The sequence below is a fragment of the Pezoporus occidentalis genome, unplaced genomic scaffold (assembly GCF_034315485.1).
Source record: "Pezoporus occidentalis ecotype Australia unplaced genomic scaffold, CSIRO_AGI_Poc_V1 ctg1, whole genome shotgun sequence".
Taxonomy (NCBI): Eukaryota; Metazoa; Chordata; class Aves; order Psittaciformes; family Psittacidae; genus Pezoporus; species Pezoporus occidentalis.
In genome coordinates this window covers 7,550,661-7,563,596 of record NW_026912778.1, presented here as the reverse complement: position 1 = coordinate 7,563,596, position 12,936 = coordinate 7,550,661, and the positions used below count along the sequence as shown (strand labels likewise).

General features: G+C 38.6%; 1 protein-coding gene across 3 annotated transcripts in view; it reads right to left on the bottom strand.

The window, feature by feature from the left end:
• The window catches only part of WDR17 (WD repeat domain 17), a 58,086-nt gene that overhangs the window by 32,883 nt on the left and 12,267 nt on the right, over window positions 1-12,936 (bottom strand). For all 3 annotated transcript variants that reach the window (XM_062620602.1, XM_062620425.1, XM_062620518.1), the window contains exons 2-4: window positions 7,491-7,619; window positions 6,774-6,957; window positions 868-1,098 (exon numbers count right to left, since the gene is read on the bottom strand). In XM_062620602.1, coding sequence (XP_062476586.1) covers window positions 868-1,098; window positions 6,774-6,957; window positions 7,491-7,613 — 538 coding nt within the window. In that variant the 5' untranslated portion in view covers window positions 7,614-7,619. The remainder of the gene's footprint in view (window positions 1-867; window positions 1,099-6,773; window positions 6,958-7,490; window positions 7,620-12,936) is intronic.

The following is a 12,936-nucleotide window of genomic DNA, read 5'->3' as shown; positions in this document are numbered from 1 at the left end:
GAGGTAGGTGAGGGCTGAGCTTGAGTCTCAAAGCAAAAAATTAGCCTTATTGAAAAGCATTGATTCTTTGCCTTCCCCCCTCCTTTTTTTTTAAAAAAAAAAAATAGAGGGCCTATACTCATACTCTTGATACCACTTTCTTCTATGTATTGCTATTTTTTAAAAGCTACCAATTACAAAAGTCAGGTGAATTTTGGCTATAAATTGCAAACTAGAAACCTGTAGTTGATAAGACGGATAACATTCAGGTATAATTGAAAATGTAGCCTTATCCAAGTTAAAGTTGTCCATATTAAAGTTGTTTAAAAATAGTAACCATAGTAATTGTACTTATATTTAATTATAGTGACACAATCTATTTTTAAATAATACCTAATTTGGAAACATGTTTTAATGAATTTATCTGTCCATCAAAATTTTCACAATATGCTCTTAAACACATCTATGTTTTTAGCTAAACAAATTCTTTGTTTTTTTCTAATAGTGTAAAGAAAGCATATTAAATGAAAACTAAGATTGGTCTGTATTCTTTCAAAGTAACAGCCTAAGCAAAAGATTCAAGTCAGTCCATTGAGAACAAACTTGCTGGGAAATATAGCTCAGTAGAAGATCATGGCTGTCGTCATTCCCTAATAAAACAGTTTATTGTACTTGTAAAAAACTGCATTGTTATCTTGGTCACAAAAGGAGAAAATGCTCTGTGCTCTTTATCTAAGAAAATATATTTTTGTGATATAGAAGGATACTATGAACCAAAACCAAGTTTTATGTACATACACAAATTACAAGGCCTAAATGAAAAAGTGCAGAATTACAGACATATACAGAGACAAGAGATACCAAATATTTCACCGTATCAGTTTTTACCTGGCTGAAAAATAGATAGGCTTCCATCAGTATGTCCAAATACTACTTTTCCTTTTTTCTTTGGATGCCATCTGAACAGACTGATGTCAGACAAAAAACTATGTGCTTCTCTATGTACAGTTACCCCGCTGTCAGGTCCTGAGATAGTCCAAATGTACAATGGACCTCTGTGGGACACAAATGCAACTGCATCACCTGCATTCCAGCACCAGCTAAGTGACGCAGGAATTCCTGAAACATACAGGTAAACCTTATGAGAACCACAATATGAAATTCAGTGCATTACTTCTTGACCCAGTATCAGCAATTGTCTTGAAAAGCTACAGAAATGCTACATAAATACTACATAAAAATGATTAGACTGAAATTTAGACAACTGTGTGAACATCTTATGGTGCAAAAGTAATCTATACATATCTTTAGGAAATACAATTATTTCCCAAATTATTTTAATATTACTTTTATGGGCTGTATTTTATGATACCTGTATTATACATATTATACTGATACCTATACTATTAGTGCCAAATAAAAATTAAACATATGAAAAAGTATAAGCCTGATCCTGTAAACAATACTTTCATTCATACACAATTCCATTCACCATTGTTTTACTGTAAGCTGTTTTCTACTAAGCTGGTAAAATATTGAAAACTTTATTTTTGCAAAACACAATGAAATTTAATTCAGAGATAAATACAATAGAGGCAAATATTTGTGAAAAATTGGAAAGCTAACTTTGCAATCAAAGGGTTCTCTTGATAGCTTCCTTCTGGATCTATGACAGTTCTAATTCAGTTGCCTAACAACTGACTGTATGCATTTCAGTTTAAGGATTTTGACCTTAATGTCTCCAGCACTCATTACCCTCATAATTTAATAACGTGTGTCTGAGGGAATAAATGATGGTAAGATAAACTCTCCAAGCTAAAAATTCAAAACTGTTTGCATTTAGACACTTAAATGTGGCAAAACCTGACACAATATTCCTTTCAGAATAGATCAAATGACTGCGTTTTATTTTCCCACTTACTCATCTTGCAGGATATGCAAGACATACAAGAGTTTTCAGAGGTATACTAAGCATTCTGAAAAGTACAGAGCAGGGGATCCTGAAGTGTCTTAGATCCTGAGACCCTATTCTTGGGTTGTACCTATTTTCCAAGAATGCAAATGTAGGATTTAAGGACACCTGACAGAGATTGACTTTAAGAACACAAATACAGGTACTGGTTTTGACTAAAGGGAATAATCAAACTGAGCAGGGAAAGGGGACAGACACAGACTTTTAAACCCCTAGACCTCTCTTACAATCTTCAAATCAACAGCTACAGGTCCTGAGAGAAGATGCAGGTAGACAAGCATCAGTGTATTCAAACAAAAACTGTTTTTCAAATTCTCTGATAATTTACCTAGAATAATTTAACTCGAATCTGTTGAAGAATCATAGAATCACTTAGGTTGGAAAAGATCTTTAAGATCAAGCCCAACCACTACCCTAGGACTGCCAAGACCGCCACTAAACTAAATCACTGACAGCCTCATCTACACATTTTTTTGAGCACTAGCAGGGACATTGATGCCACCACTCCCCTGGGCAGCCTGTTCCAATACTTGTTTACCCTCTGCGCGAAGAAATTTTTCCTAATATCCAGTCTAAACCTCCCCTGGTGCAGCTTGAGGCTGTTACCTTTTGTCCTATCACTTGTTACTTGGGAGAAGAAACCAACCCCCACCTCACTACAACCTCCTGTCAGGTAGTTGTAGAGAGCAGTAAGGTACCCACCCAAGCCTTCTCTTCTCCAGACTAAACAACCCCAGTTCTCTCAGGTGTTCCTCATAAGATTTGTGCTCCAGACCCCTCACCAGCTTTACTGCACTTCTCTGGACCTGCTCCAGCACCTCAATGTCTTTCTTGTAGTGAGGGGCACAGAACTGAACATAGCATTCTAGGTGCAGCTTCACCAGTGCTGAGTACAAGGAGATGATCACTCCCCTGGACCTGCTGGCCATGCTGTTTCTGATACAGGCCAGGATGCCATTGGCCTTCTAGGCTGCCGGGGAACAAACTGGCTCATGTTCAGCCATTCACTTTGCCTTTTAGTAATGTTTCCCAGAGAATTCTGCCAACCAGTGTCCTAAACAGCCAAAGTCAGTCTTCCTCAAGGCCAAGGTGGAGGTTTTGCTGACCTTTTTACTGACTTCTCCAAGGATTGAAAACTCAATTATTTTGTTATCACTTTGCCCAAGATGGCCTCCAGCCATCACATCACCAACCAGTCCTTCTCTGTTTGCAAACAGCAAATCTAGCCAGGCATCTCCCCTAGTTGGCTCACTAACCAGCTGTGTTAGGAATTTATCTTCCACACCTTCCAAGAACCTCCTGGATTGTTTCTTCTCTGCTGTGTTGTACTTCCAGCAGACATCTAGTAGGTTGAAGTCCCCAGGAGAACAAGGGCAAGAGATCATGAAACTTCTCCCAGTTGTTTGGAGAACACCATCTGTAGCTTCATCTGGTTGGGTGGTCTAGAATAGATTCCTAGCAGGATATCTGCTTGGTTAGCCTTCCCCCTAATCTTCACCCACAAACATTCAGCCTTCTCACTTGCAACATTGAGTTCAAGGCAGTTGATGCACTCCCTGACATACAACGCAACCCCATCACCTCTTTTCCTTGCCTGTCCCTTCTGAAGAGCCTGTAGTGACTCACTGCAGCACTCCAATTATGTGAATCATTCCACCACATTTCTATGATAGCAATTATGTCATGGTTTCCCTGCTGAACAATGGCTTCCAACTCCTGTTTGTTGCCCATGCATTGGCATAAATACATTTGAGTTGCCCTGTGAATCTGGACTCCAACAGCAGCATGCTACCCCATGGCTCATTTCTAGCGAGCCTGGTGTTATCCCCTTCCCACTTTGAACCTAGTTTAAAGCCCTTTCTATAAGCCCTGCTAGCTCCTGGGCTATAATCCTTTTCCCCCTTTGGGACAGGCGTAACCCATCTGCTGCCAGCAGGCCTGGTGCCATGTACACTGACCCATGGTCAAAAACCCCCAAAATTCTGATGCTGACACCAGTCATGAAGCCAGGAATTAATTAATAAGATTTTTCTGATGGAATCATTGCCATTGATTGTGACTGGCAGGAGGCATGAGAACACTAGTTGGGCTCCTGAACCCTGAACCAATTGCCCCAAGGCCCTGAAGTCCTTCTTGAGTTCCCTCAGGTTTCTTCAAGAGATTTCCTCATTGCCCACCTGGAAGACTAGTAAAAGATAGCAGTTGCAGGGCCGTATCAGATGAATGAGTTTTTTGGTCAAGTACCTTATCCTGTCCCCAGGGAGGCAGCAGACTTCCCTGTGAATCTGGTCAGGTCAGCATATGGGGCCCTCTATTTTCCTTAGAGTAGAGTCACCAATCACAACCATCCTTTTTTTTCATAGTAGAGCTGGTTGTAATACAAGGTGTTCTCTGACTCTTCTGTGGGAACTCTTCTGACCTGGATGGTCCCTTATCATCATCTTCCTCACTTTCCTGATCCTGAAGTACCAGAGCCTTGGATCTGTTATAAAGGGAAACTTGGAAAGTGACATGAGCTGGGGGATAATATGCCATCTACTCCAAAGAGTAACCTGTTTCCAAACACCCCTGTCTCATAGGTCTCCTAAATCTGCCTGATGGCAAGACAGAGGATCCTGAAGTTTTTTTGTTTTGGGTGCCTGGCGTGCTTCCATGAGGGATGTTAGAGTGCGGGTCCACCCGTCAATCTCCTCCTCAGATTTTCTTATGCTCCTTAGTCGTTCCACCTCTTCCCATTGCTCTGCCACCATGCACAGCAAATCATCAGCCTCTTGACATTTTACACAGCCACGATCTAATGTAACCAACAGGCTTTGTCACTCACTACAGACAGATGCCTGGACAGCTACGTGTTTATGAGGGACCTCTGTCTGTATCGTCATGTCCTTCCTGGCCAGCAGAGAGAAACTAGTTTTCTTTGCTTTCTGTTTAGAGGATGCCATCCTAGAGCACTTTCCGGATGACCACTGGCTGAGCTTACCTCTGAAACCTGCTGGACTACTGGACCCTTTCCACTCAGCCTATCTGCTCACCATAGGCTACATTTTATTTGCTTTCACTTCTGCAAAGTCATCATGAAAACACAAAAGATTTAAAACCTCTACATCTTTTTATACAGTGATGGATTAATTATTTCAGCTCAAAGAGAAATCAACTGCAAATAAAAGACAGACTACGGACAACGTGGGCCCTCTCCAGAAGTTATCAGGAGAACTGGCTACCCTGGATTTGGAGAAGGCTGAGGTTCTTAATGACTTCTTTGCCTCTTCCCTGGCAAATGTTCTGACTACACCACCCAAGTCTTGGAAGGCAGACGCAGGGACTGTGAGAATGAAGACTTGGGCCCACTGTAGGAGAGGATCTGGTCTGAGAGCATCTCAAGAACCTGAATGTGCTCAGGGCCATGGGACCTGATGAAATCCATCCACAGGTCCTGAAGGAGCTGGCAAATGAAGTTGCTAAGCCACTGGCCACCATATTTGAAAAATCATGGCAGTCAGGTGAAGTTCCTGATGACTGGAAAAAGGGAAATATAACCCCCATTTTCAAGAAGAGGAAAAAGGATGACCTGGAGAATTACAGACCAGTCAGTCTCACCTCTGTGCCTGGCAAAATCTTGGAGCAGATTCTCCTGGAAGACATGCTAAGGCACATGAAAATCAATAAGGTGCTTGGTGACAGCCAGCATGGTTTCACTAAGGGGAAATCCTGCCTGACCAATTTGGTGGCCTTCTATGATGGGGCTACGGAACTGATGGACAGGGGTAGCACAGCTGATGTCATCTACCTGGACTTGTGTAAAGCGTTCAAAACTGCCCCACACAACATCCTTGTCTCTAAGTTGGAGAGACATCAATTTGATAGACGGACCACTCGGTGGATAAAGAACTGGCTGGATGGCCACACACAAAGAGTTGTGGTCAATGGCTCAGTGTCCGGCTGGAGACCAGTAACGAGTGGTGTCCCTCAGGGAATCAATGCTGGGACCAGTCTTGTTCAACATCTTTGTCACTGACATGGACAGTGGGATTGAGTATTGTGCACAGTTCTGGTGTCCACGTCATAAGGAGGACATGGAACTGTTGGAACATGTCCAGAGGAGGGCCACGAGGATGATCAGGGGACTGGAGCACCGCCCATATGAAGATAAGCTGAGAAAGTTGGGGCTCTTCAGCCTGGAGAAGGGAAGGCTGCATGGACACCTCATAGCAGCCTTCCAGTATCTGAAGGGGGCCTATAGGGATGCTGGGGATGGACTATTCATTAGGGACTGTAGTGATAGGACAAGGGGTAATGGGTTAAAGCTTAAACAGGGGAAGTTTAGATTGGATATAAGGAACAAATTCTTTACTGTAAGGGTGGTGAGCCACTGGAATGGGTTTCCCAGGGAAGTTGTGAATGCTCCATCCCTGGCGGCATTCAAGGTCAGGTTGGACAGAGCCTTGGGTGGCATGGTTTAGTGTGAGGTGTCTCTGGCCATGGCAGGGGGATTAGAATTAGATGATCTTAAGGTCCTTTCTAACCCCAACTATTCTATGATTCTATTCTATGATTCTGTGTTTCTATGGCAATTGAAAAGCAAATTCTTTAGTCTTTTAGAAAAAAGAGTAACTTCTTTCTTCACCAGTCACTAGATGTTTCAGAGCAATTTACTCAAACTCACTATCCTCTAAGATGAAGTGCAACAGATCTGACAAGAATATTGTGTTATGCAAGTGTTAAACCTCTCTACCAACTGCTTAGTTTACTCTGTATCAAGTATTTCTGATACCTGTGAATGAAAATGCTGTACAGATCAAATAGTTCTCCATATCTGATATACCTCTTGTATCGTCGAGCTTGGCCACAACTTTCTGTTCAGTCACATTCCAAATAATCACTAAACTATCTGCACTGGCACTTGCAAACATGTCAGGATTGTGGGGACTCCAAGATATGGCTGTGATTGTCTTCTTATGCTCAGACATAATTGCCCGGAGCTTGAATTCATTGTATCGGTGATCCAGCTATACAAAAAAAAGTAAAATTCACTTTAGAATGACAGACTTTGTAAACTCACTTTAAGTAGTGTTTGGCTGGAGACCAGTTCATATAACAGTATTAGACTTACATATTAATTTATAGTGGACTTAACAGTTGTCAGTACCTGATATCTCAATAAATCAAATTTTCATATATTGACTTGGACAAAAAAGTTGTATAGGGCTAAATTCAATTAGCCCTACCAGTATTAACATAATCTACCCTCTTGTCACTTATAAACTATTATATCCCATTAATAACTGCACACAAATACAATCCTAAAATGCTTTGTTTATAGGCATGAGTACAATCATTTATCTATCTGCAACAGGTTAAACGGAATAGAATATGAAAAAATAATTTGGAAAGGGTATCTTGAATGGAAGATTGAGCTTTACACAGACATCTTCTCAGTAGCAATCATACTTCCAAAAGCATTGTAGAAACATTCATTAAAAGGGTTCAAAGTGAAATAGACAGCAACATAAAAATACAGTCTGTTAAATAAAAATCTTACCTGATAAATATAAATAGCAAGGGTAGCACAGTAGGCAAATCTGTCCCCACTAGCAGCACATACATCCTTGTTCCATGGCTGACATCCAGCAGCTAGAAGTCCCACTTGTCTAACCTGTGACATTTTTGCCTTTAAAACAGAAATTCATTAGACTACAAGATGACAGAATGTTAAAGAACAGAATAATACATTTTTGTTCTCATAAATAATGTATATATATGTACCTTAAAAATATAGCTAGCCTTTAAGTTTTAACAGCAACATCTTGTTTATGAGGTACAAATAAATGAATGTATCCAAAATAAACTCAAGTACATGTTCACAGGCTTCAGTGCTACCCAAGAAAGCGATTTTAATATCCTTCAGAGGAATCCATTTGAGAGGGGAAAAAAAAAAAAAATGGGGATGGGGGGCACAACACAACACCCAGCACATGAAACTCGAATAGTTTTTGATTTGTACTAGCTGCAGCTGTTCTTCATCATTTTCATTTTCTTCTGCAGCCTGGTTCAACACTTTCTGTATTACAGTGTAACTCCCTGTCTGTACTTTTCTTCCCTTCATCCCCCACAAAGAAAGCTGGACAAAGTAAACTATATGCTAACATTTCTGTTTTAAGTGAGCTAAGCAATGTGTCTAAAAAGGTCTTCAAACCACTTACATATAATAGCTATGCATTACTTACTATCATAATCCTTTTTGGAAAAGCTTTCTAAATTTTCTTAATAATTACTGTTTAACAGAAAGTTGAAGTAAACTGTGGGAAACAAAAAAACAAAGCTTAGTGTAACATTACTATATTACTGTACAGCTAACTATGCCTTAACTGTCCAAAACAAGTCTCAAACTACCAGCTGCCTCAGACCAAGGCAACAACTGACTTTTAACATGAAACCACAAGAAATGCTTTGCAAGGCCAGACCAATTACCCACCTAGGCCTTATCTGATTCATGATAATGTCAAAATGTTACTCAGAGCACATGAGCTGGGCCATTTTTCCATGATCCGTTTACTTACTTGACCAAGAATGCACACATTTGCAAAGGTTTAAACTTAACTCCTAGGTGATTGTGTAAGATGACCTCCAGAGGTCCCCTCCAACCTCAGCCATTCTGTGATTTAAGAAAATGTTCAAAATGAGCCTCGTTGCATTTATTTGCAGCTGACAAGTAGCGAAGGCTATCAGTTTTTACAGAATCATACAATGGTTTGGGTTGGAAGAAACCTTAAAGATCATCTAGTTCCAAACCCCCTGTCACAGCCAGGAACATCTTCCACTAAGCCTCCGAATTCACTTAGAAACCAGTCTTCATGTGATACAAATGTCCCAGATTCAAGCCAACTGTAAACTGATGCAATGCTAGCTCCTTCTCTTCTCAACCTGCAGAAATAATTGTGGCTTTACCTCCACTATAGAAGGCTCCAGTGACCAAACAGCTGCAAATGAAGCTGACAAGGATAACTAGGTGGATCAAACAAGGCTCTGTGAGCATAACTGAAAGTACTACCCATACACAGGATATTTAGATAACCAGTTAGGTGAAACCTCTTCATACATACGACTTCAGTTGGGCTAGCAGCAGGATCCTCTTTTGTAGAGTGGTGGACAATTCTGCTGAGTTTCACCATACCACTGAGTGCTTCAGCATGGGCTCAGGTAAGGTCCAGACATAAAAATGTAATTCTCCGGCTATGTTAGAATGTCTCATTTAAAGACACATTCATACTGTGGATAGATTAACGAATTGAGAGACATTTTGTGGGAAAACATTACATGGAGTATGGAGGAGGGATCTTTAGGTTGAAAAGCTGAGTCTATAATCTTTAAAGACAGAAAGAGTTCTGTTCAATTTACCAAGTGTTAGAATTAAGAATAAAAAAAAGATACTTTCAAAATCAAGTATTCTGAGGAAGCAAATGTTCAAGTGCAAGGGTTAGTTATGCAATGCATTGCTGTGTAACAGCTTTAGGAGAGATAGATCATCTGCAGATCAATCTTCACCTACTTGGAATCAACTGTATGGAGGGGAAAATATTTTTCAGAATTATATTAGTATTAAGGTGTATATCAAAAAGCTTTGTACAGGTATAGTAATAATGACTTATAATACCCAAGGGAACCCATTAGTCAATATTGAGAAAAGCATGAAAATGAAGTTGAATGGTCAATTGTTATCTTCTGTTTTTCTTATCTGCTTGGGGTATCTACTTGGCAGAAAAATAGTAATGACTAAATATAAGAAACAACCTCCATGAGATTACAAGTCTCTCTCACACTGGAAAGTGTGAAAGAATTAAAAAAAAATGTAGAGACTTATTTTGGGTGCTTCTTTAGCAGAAGATCAGGGTCAGATTGAATGTTTGTGACTGATCATCTCAAAGATACCACTGACTGTAATTAATAATGCTTAAAACTTCCGACTGTTCTAATGCCTAAAGGAACTGAAGCACTCACATTTAACCTCTGAATATTTTGATAAAGGAGACTGTACAACAAGAGAATAGAAATATACAGAGAAACAAGTGAAAAGATACTAGTGCTTTTCTGTCTCTGCCAACAATACTAATTCTGACTTTTGGAGCAGAGATTTTAGAGAGAACAGTTCTACAAATGGCACCTTGCAGCTCATTTGCAATCCATCTCATGTCATAAATGACATGAGTCCCACAGAAAGAAATTTATCTTATTATTATTATTATGAATCATCATCATCACCAATGTGACAAAAAAATAGACTCCAAGTTTCTGATTTTACCGTTTAGTGTTCTTTAACTGCTAAGTAAAACTAAAATTCCAGAGGTCCCTTCTGTGCAATTGAAGTATTAATCAAATGTAGTCAGAAATATTTGAATTTTGGACATTCAGAACTCCAACACAGGCTTTTTCCAGTCACAATTAAAAAAAAAAGAAAAAAAGGCACCATTAACAACCACTTTTTCTGAAAGTGACCTGGGTGATTACATAACAACTTACTAAAATGAATAACACCTGGAACCAGAACTTCTGGTTTCTGCTCTTGATTCCAGGCAAAATGATGATTAAAACCAGGTGTGCCAGCAAACAGAAGGAACAGTAAAAAAGCCATTTTTTTTTAGGCTTACCGCATATAAGAGTGATGAAAAGCTAACATCCCTTCAGACAGTAAGAGTGCAAAAATATTTATTTCGTGGTAATAACAGATTTGTCTTAACAGATCCTTTTTTTTTTTTTTACATTCTCATATGGTAGATAAGAGGTTCTTGATTTGATGAAGATTAATCTGTAAGAAAATATTATCTTAACTCTTGTTTAAATTGTGATTTGATTACAAGTAATATTGATTGTAAAGATAAGATCTCTTACAGGCGCTAAAACAGAATTTCTCAAATCCAGAGTAACAACAGATATTTCTTGTAGGATTCTGCAGTAATACATAATTTAAAAAAAGAAAAATCATGTTAATATATTCATCAGATCTTCCTTTTGCCTTGATATGAAAGAGATAAGTTATTCCTGACGACATGAAACCTAATCTATAGGAAAATATTATTCTAGTGTTTGAGAATAAAGAGGATTCCAAGCATAAGTGCTGAAATCTAGAACAAAAAATAAGGTCCTCTACATTGGTTTTACAATTATCATGATCACACAAAATGGACCAGTGCTTTGGGTTTGGAGATAGTTCTTTGTCAGAAAAGCGTTTTATTTCAAAATATGGGATGTACAAGTAATTATGCTGAACTCTTAAGTATATACTGAAAAAAATATGCATGTTAAAAAACCTATACCACACTGGGAATGCTATCAAAGGATGCCCACAGTTTCCATAGAGATGAAAGGGAAGAGGGAAGACAACAAAACCCTTTGTATTCAAATGGCATGAGCAGCAACAGTCCTTCCTTTTTGCTACATATAGAAAAAAGAAAAAACAAAACAAACAAAATACCCCAAACAATTAAACTGAAATTTTGTATATTATGGGGTTAATGTTATTTTAAAAAAACAACTGAATAGACTAGACTCATAGACATGGCTATATATCAATAACTTAAAGACAAATGCCTAATAATCCCTACACCTTAGCATAGGTATCATTTTTTGTAAACCACTTAAGAATTTCCATGTTCATTCCATTACCTTGCTGCTACCAAAAATGCAAAATCTTGCTCTGGTTGTAGAATGAAAACACTTTACTTGACAGATGAGGAACTAAACCTTGATGTTCACAGAATAATGCAGTTACTAAAGGATTCATGAGAAAAGATCATGTTGCACTACACACACAAACTGGCACTGTCAGCCTGGCAATTGCAGCTCTTAAACATTTTAATTTTAACATAACTCCTTTTTCTCTGCTTCAGCTACTCGGAGTATTTCATTGATCGTTGTATTTCCCAATTCTACAAGGATATTTACAGAATAATAATAGGTGTTCAAATCCATCACTTAGCACCCTTTAATTATCAGGAGATGTGCTTGTACGTTATAAGTATTCATAAATTTATAACCATCAAGCATATGCCTACACTGTTAGCTATTGTGGTCCATATGGCGTATGACCTGTCCAGATGAGTACATATACAATATGGCATGCACACAGAAGTGAATATACAGTAGCCTTATGTTACTCAATCTGCTTCTGTGTATACAAACCCCTAGTTTCTGAACAGCTATGCGCAGTGAAGCGTTGTCATCCTCTGCTTCTGCTCATTCTATTGTCATTATCTTTCAAATAAGTTTGTATTTTTGATTATAGGGAAAGCTTGCTGTCACTCCTATATGTCTGACATATAAAACTGCTATATCTCATCCAGACTATTGTCCAATATTGTACCAATATTTTTGTCAATATGTCAATGATACTGTAAATAAAGATCTTCTTTGGTAATATAAAGTGTTTCCTTAAAAGCACGGGGTATATTTTTTCATCTTCATAGGAAAAAACAATGATTCTACGAAAATCCATTGGAGATGAAAATGACCTGCAAACTATGGAGTTTCAAATTCATTACACTACCCAATGGGGCCAGTTTAAAGCACCAGATAATGGACAATGAATTTATCTTGTTAAAAACTGGAAGGTCATCAAACCTGCGTGTTTGCAAGACACAGCAGAAACCAACCTCTTCCTGACTGTGCCTGCCTCAATAGCACTGAGTCTTGTGTAATAATGTAAGCATAATAGTACCAGCCTTCTCCCAGTGGGGCTGGAAAATACCAAGTACATTACAGCCATATTAAGAAATTAATTTCTGATTATTATGTCCAGACCCATGAAATGGGTGATAATTGGAAATATTCTGGTACATATTCAGTTTAAAAGCAAATAGACAAAATAAATTTACTAAGACTAAACAGAGATATAAAATTTCCAAAAGCTTTAATGTTTCTGGGCGGAGCATTTAAGAAGTTAGTACATTTTCTAAATTCTATTCTACGCTATCTATATATTACATTTAAATGTA